Below are 11,595 nucleotides of genomic sequence, written 5' to 3'. Positions count from 1 at the left end.
CTCCGCGGCATGTGGGATCTTCCCGGACCGGGGCACGAACCCGTGTCCCCTGCATCGGCAGGCGGACTCTCAACCACTGCGTCACCAGGGAAACCCTATTTTTAACCATATATAGTAAAAAATATCAATGAAAAATTGTAGAAATATATCACTATTTTGGAGTAAACTTAGATACACGATCTCTAAAGGTTTATGATCGTATGTATTCCTCTGTTCTCTTGTAAAGGACAAGGATCATGAAATACTCCTGCTTAGTAAGCCCAATAAACGTGTCAGAGTTCAGCTGTCCACTATGACAGCCAGTAGCCATTAGCTGAGGGGCTTTTGAGCACTTAAAACGTGACTAGTCCTAACTGAGAAGTGTTGAAGTATAAAATATACACTGGATGCAAAATATGTCAATAATATTGTATATTAATTACATGTTAAAATAGTATTTTGGATATATTGGGTCAAATAAAAAGTGTACTGTAAAAACTAATTTACCTGTTTCTTTTCACTTTTTTAAGTGTGACTACTAAAAAGTTTTAAATTACGTATGTGGCTTGCATGGTATTTCTGTTGGACAACATTTTGTTGGAGTCTAGCTCTTGTGGAAGAAATCGATTTACATTTTCAGTCCCTGGAAAGCTCAGTTGATTTTACTTTGTTTCTCAGCCATATGTTATACCTGTAAATTCAGTCCATTTGAAAATGCTTTTTGCTTTAGAGTTTTATGTTGAGTGAGCATTTAGGTGACCCAGTATAGCCCATCACCATTATCAAAAGGACTTTGGTGATGTGCCCCGTGGACAGATGTGTGTGTGTGTGGTGTGTGTGTGTGTGTGTGAAGGAGGGGAAGAGAGAGAAAGACCCTTTTAGAAGACAAACAGCAAAAAAGAAAACAGGCTACTACTACTAATGAGGAAAAATAATTTGTTAAAAAAAAAATCTTGTACTGTTATCTTTCTGTCTGTGTGTGTGTGTGTGTGTGTGTGTGTGTGTGTGTGTGTGTGTGTGAAGGAGGGGGAGAGAGAGAAAGACCCTTTTAGAAGACAAACAGCAAAAAAGAAAACAGGCTACTACTACTAATGAGGAAAAATAATTTGTTAAAAAAAAAATCTTGTACTGTTATCTTTCTGTCTGTTTTTCTCTTCCCTACTTTGGCCTCCCCAGTTTAACACATATAGCATGTTGGAGTCTAAGGCCTCTGTGTCACTGTACGCTACAACAAAGATATTATATAAATAAACCAACAATTAAATAAATACAAGATAACTGATATCTTACCCAGTTTTCCCCAGAGTTAATTAATCTTTGATTTGCTCTGCATTAGTACAGGCTTTTTTGGGATCTAAACAAATGCTTATTCAAAGCAAATCCAAATGCTGTCTTGTCAAAAAATTTAAACAGTGTTTGTTTTTGTGTATGTCTGTGTTTTTAACACATGGGACAAAAACAATACATGTTTTCTCATTTATGGTGTTGTTTAGTTGCAAACTTTGTATCGGCCCTATCATTGATCTAATATCCAGGCCAAGACAGTGATTCGTTAGAAGTTGGTTTAACCTTCAAGCTTTGTTTGTCTAGGTGATGTGTGTGAAGGGTCTGAGAAAACAGAAATTCATGTTTAGCAGTGGAGCTGTACTGAAAGGAAAAGAAGCTATTTTAATTATTTTAATTCATAGTATCCAAAAGAATTGAACAAATCCAGTTACTAACATTTATACTCATCCTACAGTTATCAAATCTCCTTTCTTATCTGGAAAAATGAAGATAAAGATTTTGTAACCTGTCTTTCAGTTATCTGTCTGTGTAAGGGTGAAGTGTGTGTGTGTGTGTAAGAGAGAGAAATAATCCCATTCTACTCTCTAAGAATTCTAATTTGTATACCAGGCCCAGCAAGACAGTAAAATTGGTGGACCAAATCCTGAATTATTAGGTTGAAGTGAGCGTTACAGAGACTGGGCCCTGTGATAGCTGTGACTGAATGACAGTCCTGGACAGATTGTCTTGTCACATTAATATCTAAACCTGCAAAGTCAGGTATATCTTTAATGGGGGCCCATGGTGTCACAGTGTTGAGACAGGTTGCTAGCATCTTTGTGAACAAAGAATCTAGTTTTGGTACTTAAAGCGAATAAAGTTACAGCTGTAATATAGAGTGATTTAAGAACTTTGGATGTCAGTGAGGTCAGAATGGTGGGAAACAGGAGGTGGGTGAGGAAGCCTCATTCTTTGACAGCAGTGTAAATGAGTTCTCATTCCAATGCAATCCGGATGCAAATTATAACCTCATTTTCCCACAGTCCCCAGATTTCTGTGTTTAACCCAGGACCTGCTTTATTCTCTACGAGGTCTTAAGCGATCATAAAGCAGATTTACATAAGATTAACACATATTCATCGTTTGTTGCAGTTTTGATAACCCATAGAAGAAAAGCACAGTCAAGCTTCCCAATAGCTTGTTTGATGCTCAAAAGAAAATACTGCATTGAGTGAGTTATATTCTCTTTAGGAGGGAGAATATAATCCTACTTTGGTCTAGGATTAAACCAAAGAGAAAATAGAAATATACAGATTTAGGGAAGTGAGGAAAGAGAGAGATAATTATTGTGAAATGCAACTGAGGAAAATGTAACATTTTTTCAGTTGTCATTGGTAAAAGTTTAACTGGACAAAAGAATCCTTACTGAATGTTGACCCTGTAAGTAAAAATTGCTCAACTGTATTTATTCAGATTCTATTGTGGGTAAAACCCCCAGCGTTCCAGGGTGATACCAGATGTAATCCCTGCCTGGGGAAGCCTACAGCCTTTCACAGTTTGCCTTGTGAGTCTAACAAGACTAGGCTGCTGCCTTTGGTGTCTTCTTTGAAACTCGTTTTCTTTTTCACTAAGTAGAGCTGCTTTGTTAAATATTCCTTTTCATAGTTTTTCCCACCCTCTTTTTTTTTTTAAGTATGGAAAGTATTGAAGTATGAACAGCTCCAACTTTGAGCTTACGTTACAATGCATTTGCCCTTGCTCTGAATGAATTTAGGTTTCTTAGAGAGATGATTTTAAGTCTTTTCCTACTCCTATTCATTTTGAAAACTTCATCCCAAATGAGCTCTCAGTAAGTTTCCTTCTGTCTTTGTCCTTGTTTGCACAGCTTATTTTGTAATAGTAGTCTCCGGAAACTACTGGCGGGACACAACCAGCTGACAAGGCTTCCCGAAAGGCTAGAAAGAACCTCAGTGGAGGTCTTGGATGTGCAGCACAACCAGCTCCTGGAGCTGCCACCCAACCTTCTGATGAAGGCCGACAGGTAAAGCTGCTGGTTTGTTTTGGTTGTTCGTTGCCTTGTAAGATGCCCCCTAATTAGCATTCTTTTCTTAGGTGATCTCAGACCATTTAAAGTGGACTTTGTGACTGTCTCTCTGTCTTAGATTTATGAAGAAAATGGTATTGCCAGCCACTTCTGTCACCATTTTGTAGGAAATAGAGGCAGGAATATCCTAGAGAGTCTTTCTTAATTTCTCTGCTTATTTAATTTTGATTCCTTAAGTGGGTTGAGTTGTGCGTAAGCGTGAGCTGTGGAGGTGTCGGTATAAAAACAAGGGTGGGACGTTTGCCGTCTGGTCAAAACTTGTGCAGCCCGCTCTAGGCTTAGTGTAATTACCTTAGGATTCTCTGTTCTTGCTTTCACATATTTATGACTTTGGGTGACAGAGATAGATTTTTCTAGAGTTTTACTTTTTTTTTTTTTTTAACCAATTGTCTTATCTTTACCACAGGTTTACCCTTGCATTTAAACTATTTTCTTTTTGAACGAAGAGAATTTTTCTAAATAACTTGTTTACTAAGTATTTAAAGAAATTGTTCCCATCCACAGTATAGGAGGGTTCCTTTCTAAGGTGTTCAATAAATATTTGTTTAATGAAAGGTAAAAAATTTAAGGACTTTTAAATACTACCCTTGATCTTGGATTTGCATTTTTTTCTTTCTCTCCTTTTCCTTTTTCAAAAAAATCTTTTTATCAAGATGTAACTTACAGTCAAAAAGTGTACAACTTTGAGCATACTGCTCAGTGAACTTCTACATACATATATACCCCATAACCATCGCCCAGATCAAGACAGAGAACATGTCCAGCATTCCTTTCCTTTTCCTTTGTTTTCCTCATTTTAAAAAAAAATTTATTCTCTGTACTTAATGTAAGTTACAATGAATTCCTACTGGTATAATTATTGAGAAATAATGGAATTGTGGGGAAATGGGATTGTTACATTGTAATTGACTGGTGCTAAGTCATTCCCCTGACAAAAAGAACAATATTTCAAGATAATTTAAAGAATTGTTCTTGCTTTTGCATTCATATCAAAGGACAATGTACAGCCTGTGGGTAGCTCTAGACCTGTTTCTTATTGTTATGAATACTATAGGATTTGGTTTCTTCCCCTGCGGGAGAATTCTATGTCATGTTGTAGCCTTGTGTTTTCTTTCATAAGGCTAACTAGGGAAAATTTGGGTGCAGTTTTATAATGAGAATCCACTTGTTCTCCTGGGGGATCTACACTGAATCAGTAGAAACCAAAAGGGAGACAGATTCAGGTTTTAGGAGTCTTTGAGTGAGATAAAACCATTTTTGAATCTGAGTCTTATAAGATCATGGCTAGTAGAGTAGGTAAATAGTGCTGGAACTCTCCAATAGATAATAATCATTCTTTACTCATTTCTGAGAATTTTGTTTCAAAGGGGCACTTGAATATGTTTTTCATTCTCTAGAGGCGTCCCTAAGCAGTCATTGAGTCTCCCTGGTGCCAGCCAGATCTGACAATGTGTGCCTGAGGTCGCTCACAGTGTGGTCCAGGAGACTGTGTGTTCATGTTCAGATGAGCAGTTGCGAGGGGGCAGCTTTAACTTAGATTGTTCCACAGGCAATTCTGCTGACTCCCAGGGTCGAGAACCGCTGCATGGACTGTTGACTTTGTGGCTGCGCAGGTTTTCCCTTGTTGTCTATTCTGTACAGTCCCAAATGGAATCTGTATGTTGGAAAAGGGGTGATTGTATGAACTAGAATATTTCTGGTCATGCAGTATGGAAAATTTAGGACCTGAATTGAGCCACTGAAAGGGAACATTGCTATCAAGGAGAGCAGAATAAGCTGAGCCCACAGTGTAAGCTAAAGGCATTTAGGCAGAAATACCCTAGTCTGAATAAATGGGCCTATCCAGAGCCAGCTGCATTTTGGAAAGTAGGGGCTGGTGCGGGGGAAGTAGGCAGCCTCTGTAGCTCTTGGGAGGAGGGCAGGCTGTGCCAGATGCCCTTCCAGCACAGGGAGTGCTGGAGTAAGGGGCTGAGTGAATTAGAGCAAGCATCCTGCTTTTATTTTATGAGAGAAAAGCAAATGACCAAAAGAGGCAGAAGTAAGAAACTTTTCCAAGAAGGCATATTCCAGTGCCTTTGTTTTCCAAGCAATGCAATAACGCCATCTCCAGCCTCGTGTAGCAACTGACCTTGTCATGACTCTGAGTCAGAAAGGTTAAGAGGTTTGGTTCTCTCAGGCAGATAGGGTCATAAAGAGGGTGGGGTAAAGTCAATGAGATCTTTTTTGAACACCATTCTTGTATTATTTCATTTGTTGGAAGACAAGAAAGATAGAACTTTTTAAAATTGAAATGTAGTTGACTTTTACAATATTATATTAATTTAAGGTAGACAGCATAGTGATTTGCTATTTCTGTAGATTATACATCATACAGAGTTATGATAAAAATATTGACTCTATTCCCTATGCTTTACCAAACTATTTACTGCTTCTTAAAGGGATAATACTTTTTCTATTTATCCCCTTTCCAAAACCTGAATAACTGAGGTTTTCTCTATCTAAATTAAAAAAAAAAATTTTAATCGAGGCATAATTTACATTCAGGAAAATGTAGAGCTACTGTATATTTGGTTTGATTAGCTTGAGGGGAAGGAATAAACTACTACTGACTATTGTGGGAGCAGGTCAACCTAGAAAACATGAAGCTTAAAATATTAAAAGAGGGCTTTTTAGTATTAAAAGAGGGTTTTTTAGGAAAGAATCTTCACAAGCTCTTTGCAGGTGGTTTCAGTTGTGATTTGTTTTCATTTACATGGTTCAGGATGGCCAGTGTCTTACTGACCTTGTAAGTTTAAGTCACTGTGCTGGGTACTGCAGGGGACTGAAAAATGACTAACATCGGTATTACCCTCAAGGAGCTTACAACCTAATGCTGAGCTTAAAATAACTGCACAATAAACTGTAATAAAAGGTGGGGTTGAGAGGGTAAAGGAGAAGGAAAATGATAGGATTGGTTTTAATTTAGGCTCCTGGTATGAAGAACAGCACTTTGTTGTATAATACAGGGCTTTGTGTTTGGTAGATAGCCCCAGGCAGTAATGAAACTGCTTCAATTCTCCTTCCATTCAGTTTGCTCCATAATACAAATCTTAAAAAATATACAGATGCTCACTTTTTCTTTTTTCTTTTTTTTTTTTGTGGTAATAAATTATTGTTACCAGTTCTGTGTTTGGTTATATAACTGAGGAAAAGGCTTGAATACAAGTCTTCATAAGTTAAAAATGGTTTTGTTTGTTCTCTCAGTAGAACTTGTGCTTGGAAGCTTCATGAGAACTGTCAGAAAAACATGTTTTATTGGACACAGCAAAAGGCTGAACTTAAACTCTCTTCTAAGGAGATTTCTTTAGCTCTGAATCTTTCTGCTAAAACACAGTGTCATGGTTTTGATTATATAATATTGTCTCTGAGATATTACAGCTTTAGAATGGTGTATTTTAATCTGCTTTACCTGGTAGCAGGTAACCAGATAAGAGAGGGGAATCTACTTTAAATTAGATGACTTTTAGTGATATCTTTATCTTCCTCTGAAAACTTCAGACCGATTTTATTAAAATTCTTATGACCTGAATCAACAATTTAAGTTTATGAGTTTACCCTCCATATTCTTCTTTGAGTTTTATTTCTTTTGACTGGCAGCTCAAAAACTATAGACAGATGTAAAATATGTTAGACCATATTTGCTGAGAAGTTGACTGTGATTTTGTATCTTGTGGTCAGGGCAGGATTTGGTTCTGTGAGGGGAACTGGCAAGTATTCTAATTTGGATCTTACCGGCCTAGATCTCTCATCTTATCCCTTTTTGCTTAGAGTTGAGAATTTTCTTGATGGAAACCCCCAAAAGAGTTTCAGATAATCAGTTTTCATCAACAGATGGGCAAGAGTGGGAGTAGATATTCCCCGTGGGTCACCAAGTTGGATGGATGAGGTACTGCCATCCTTCTGTCCTTTCTGAAATCTCGGCAATGGCTGGTTCCCTGTCCATTTCACATATGCACTCTCACATCATGGCCAGAGAGCTGCTCCTGATGAGGTCAGTCACAATGGGCCCTTCAAAGGAGAGTTATAGATTCCTATTGTGGGTGGGGATTAGGGTCTGTTTTTATCCTTGGTTGGAACAGAACAAGGTATTTTCAGGGGATGGGAATGGGGAGAGTGTATGTGCAAATGAAGTACATGGTAATTATTAAAATATCCCCGGAGTATTAGTCACATTACAGACCATAAGTTTTAGTGACTCAGACAGAATATGTGTAAATATCAAGGGGACTAAAAGGGAATAGAAAATTTGGGAGAGCGTGATCGATTAACCATGACAACTGGTGGCTTTTGGCAAAGATAGATATTTCTGGCATTTTGAAGAGCTAAGTTATGCCTACACTATTTTTCCTAAGGAGAGAGAGCTATCTTGGGAAGTTCTGATGTTTTGAGAGCCGTAGTGAAATAAAATAGTGTTTCTCAGAGTGTGTTCAGAATCCCCTAGATTACTTACTAAACATGCAGATTTCTGGCCCTTATCTCAGTTCTACTGACTCAACTTGGCCAGTCATCAGAATTCTTAATTCTATAGATTTTTGAAGACTTACGCTGACCTACTTAATAAGAATATCTGGGAGTTGAAGTTGAGAATCACATACCTTCAGGAACAAAGGCACAACATCACTTCTATGTGTTTTTGCCAGAAATGCATCCCATTATTCTAAATTCTAATGATGATAAAACATCAAACAAATCTAAATTAAGACTGATTAGAGGAGACAAATGAGGCATGATAAGGAAATGGAATGTGCGATCCTAAATTGGATTCTGGACCAGATAGAGAACATCAGTGGTATAATTGATGAAATTAGGATATCTCTAGATTAATTTATAGTGCTACATCAGTTAACTAATTCTTAATTAATTATACTTAATTTTTAAAATTAATTCTTTTCGAGTTCTTGTTCAACAGTTCATACATCTGTGTAACCTTTCTTCCTTTGCTCTGTAGGCTTATGATCTTTACTGCCCAAGCCAGGCAGATTTTCAGAATAATTTTCAAAATAATAGTGTGTGAGTTCTGTTAGGCTATACGTACGCACTTTCTCTTCACACGCAATCCTCACTATTAGGTGATGTTGCTAGACAATGAATAATAGGCGTCCTTTTTTCAAACTGATAAGTGAGGTGCAGTAATTTAGTGGGTTTCTACCAGCACTTAAAAAAATGGCATAGAAAATACCAGTGTAAGATAGAATAAGGTTAAGTATTGTTTCAAGAAACTTTTGTTTCATTTACACATGTATATGTCGCATCTGTACTGGGTGGTCCTGTAAAATGTATTTTGTACTCTTGGTTGCCATTAATGAAAAGTTTGAAAGCCCCTGCTTTAAGAGCTATCAGTCTTCTGAAGATATCAGTAGATGAAATTGTCAAAAGCGTTGTGTTATATGGACAAATGATAAGGAATTTAGAGCATTTTGTTTGGCACCTCTGGAAGATTTTGGGGGCCAGAAATCAGGGAGTTGTACAAAAGTCAGAGAATTTTGCTGTGCTTAGGGTCTTAACCTTTTGCATTTTCAATAGACTTACAAGTCCCAGTACTGATGTGCAGAAAAATCATTTGAATGCAGAATGCCTGGTACGCCTGCAAATAGGTAGACCTGTTGTGGTACCAAATCCTGTGCTTTGTTTCAGGACAGAATTTGGCTGTAAAAGTTAAGGGTGTGCTGGGAATTACTGAAAAATGCAAACAAAACAAAAAAACCTAGATGAGCTAGAACAGACCGGAACAGAATGTGCCAGGGAAGAAGAGTAATTGCTCAAGAAGCAAGGAGTGGATTTGTCTCACTGCTGTCATGGGCAACTTTCCAACTGCTTCAGGGCAGGAGTTGTATGTGAGTCTTTTCCCTACAAGGTTTGCACTTCCTGCTAAGAAAAGTTTTTGAGTACTGTGCTATTTATTAAGTTATTTTAGGAATGGAGTTTGAAGCGCTTTGCACATGTGGTCTTCACACTACCCAGCAGGTGCCCTGCTTGGCCTCCAGCTTTTTTGGAGAAGGCCTATGAAAATGTCCTCAGGAAAGTTTTATTATTACTGTTTTTACCAGTTGAATTTTGTTAGGAAATAGTGGACTCTAAGATTGGTGAGATCTGGGTTTATTTCTGGCTCTGACACTAATTACTATTTAACAGCAGCCAGGTAATTTGACTTTTCTCAGCTTCAGTTTGTCTTCTGTGAAATATTAAGGGGGGCATCTCTGGGATGTTGGGAGAATCAAGTGAAACAGGAAATAGGAAAGAGCTGTGGTCTCTAGAGAGCACTTTACAAATGAGAAAAAATGATATGTTACTGCTCTTCTCTAATAATTATAAGAGGGTTGCATAGTGAAGAGGGTTCTATGGATGAAACTCTCACGGCACATTAAACAAGTCTTTTATAGAGTTATTACAAAAACCTATAAGGGAAAAGCTTGAGGAAGTTCTCTCATATCATACTGAGTTGAGACCAAACTCAGTGCTTTAGGAATTTAGTTTTGGGGAGGCTTTGAAAGCAGGGGGTGGGGTTATACACCATATTTATTGAGTAAAGCCGTTACCCATACTGGAGAAATTTTACAAAATTAAAGTAGTTGCTCACTCTGATGGAAATACAACACCCAGATGATTAAACCAACTTAATTTGCCTCCTGCTGAAACGTGAGACTGTGGGACAGGTATTTTATTTTTAAAAGGATTGGTATTGAATTTAATTTCCCGGAGACTATTATAATCAAAAATGTTTTTAGCCCAATTGTTTGCTCTTTGACTGTTAGCTAACACGATGATTCAATCAGGCTTTATTCAATTCAAACTAAATCCTTTGGAACCAGCCCATGTAGTTTCAACTTAGTTTCATTTCCTGGAGTGGAGGGTGCAGGATTCCCTCCCCCCCCCCCGCCGTTTCCCATAAAGAGTATAAACTTCAATACAGGCAAATTTCAACAAGATGAGAGGACAAGTCTTTTTGGAAATCCCTCTCTTCCCTTCATCAGATGTTGTAAGGAGTTTTTAAAGTCCCTTTTGCAGTTTTCTAGGTGAGCATTCACTAGTCAGTCTTTTTTCCTTTCAAAGCAACTTTCCCTCTTTTTCTGGCCTAAAAATATGCAAATATTCATGAGTTAATTTCTTTCTTTTCTTTTCATGTATCTATAACTACATATTTCCTAGAGAATTGTATTTTAATGAGATTGTCAGAGTTTCCCAGCCAACCCCATTGCAAGTTGTTTTAGGGCAATGCATTTTAATTTTTTCTAATTCTACACTGAAGGAATCTTAACAGGGTATTTAAGTCAGGTGATACAAATGAGACTGGTAAAAGTACTTTAAAGAACTATGGTGCTGGAAGGGGTTTCCTTCCTATGTCATAACCATTTCAGAAACTGCATGAATGACCTTTATTTTCTTCTCTGTAGCACACACGACTATAATTTCCCATGACTATTTATGGTCTGTACAGACTTTTTCCTTTCTTTTTTTTGTACAGCCTTTTTCTAACTTCCTTTTTTTTTTTTAATGTCAACGGAATACATGTTTCTTTAATGGAAAATGTTCTATTTTGGGGAAGCTGCTTTTCCTTAGATAAGTAGTGGAGTTGGGCCGTGTGTGTGTAAGTGTGTGGAGGTCGCAAGATTGGAGAGTATTAACTTAGTGGACTGAGGGCTTGGGATGACAGTTTTGGTGATGACGCCCGAATACAAAGCTTTCTTTTTATCCAAGATTAAAAATAACTGTACCTGGTATTCCAGAGTCTTCCTTTTTAAGGAAAATTTTATTCTTTTTTACTAACATATGGTAAAATAGTCCTGAATTGAATGCTGAACATTTCAAACCTGGGTGGTTTTGAAACGAGAAAGGCAGTTCATTAACAGGGTAGTTCTAGGTAAGGGGTGGGGGACAAGTCAGCTTTGACCTTGGCAACCATGGCAGGTGAGTCCTGTGGGCTGGATGCTCTCCACGCTCGGGTCACTGCAGCTTCACTATGGAACACACGTGGTGGAGATCCACTGTGAAGCAGCAGGGTTGTCTGCCCGTGAGCCGTGCACAGTTCCTGCTCTGTCCTTCCCTCCCTTTCCAGTGATTTGGAACCTGATCGCAGCAAGGATTCTGTTTCAGTTCCCCAGCTTTGCATTTTGCATTTATCTGTGTTTCACAATATACAGCTTTTGACAGTTTTAGTTATCTCAGGTGTAAAAACATTCTTCATAGTTTAGCTATTGTTCACTGTATCA

At 37.9% G+C, this 11,595-nt stretch overlaps 1 protein-coding gene across 1 annotated transcript in view; it reads left to right on the top strand.

The window, feature by feature from the left end:
* The window catches only part of PHLPP1 (PH domain and leucine rich repeat protein phosphatase 1), a 207,394-nt gene that overhangs the window by 162,355 nt on the left and 33,444 nt on the right, over positions 1-11,595 (top strand). The window contains exon 10 of the mRNA XM_024754873.1: positions 3,131-3,286. Within this exon, the coding sequence (XP_024610641.1) occupies positions 3,131-3,286 (156 nt within the window). The remainder of the gene's footprint in view (positions 1-3,130; positions 3,287-11,595) is intronic.

The sequence above is a fragment of the Neophocaena asiaeorientalis genome, unplaced genomic scaffold (genome assembly GCF_003031525.2).
Source record: "Neophocaena asiaeorientalis asiaeorientalis breed wild unplaced genomic scaffold, Neophocaena_asiaeorientalis_V1.1 scaffold124, whole genome shotgun sequence".
Classification (NCBI taxonomy): Eukaryota; Metazoa; Chordata; class Mammalia; order Artiodactyla; family Phocoenidae; genus Neophocaena; species Neophocaena asiaeorientalis.
Note: the sequence above shows the minus strand (reverse complement) of the source record. Positions and strands in the feature narration are given on the sequence as shown.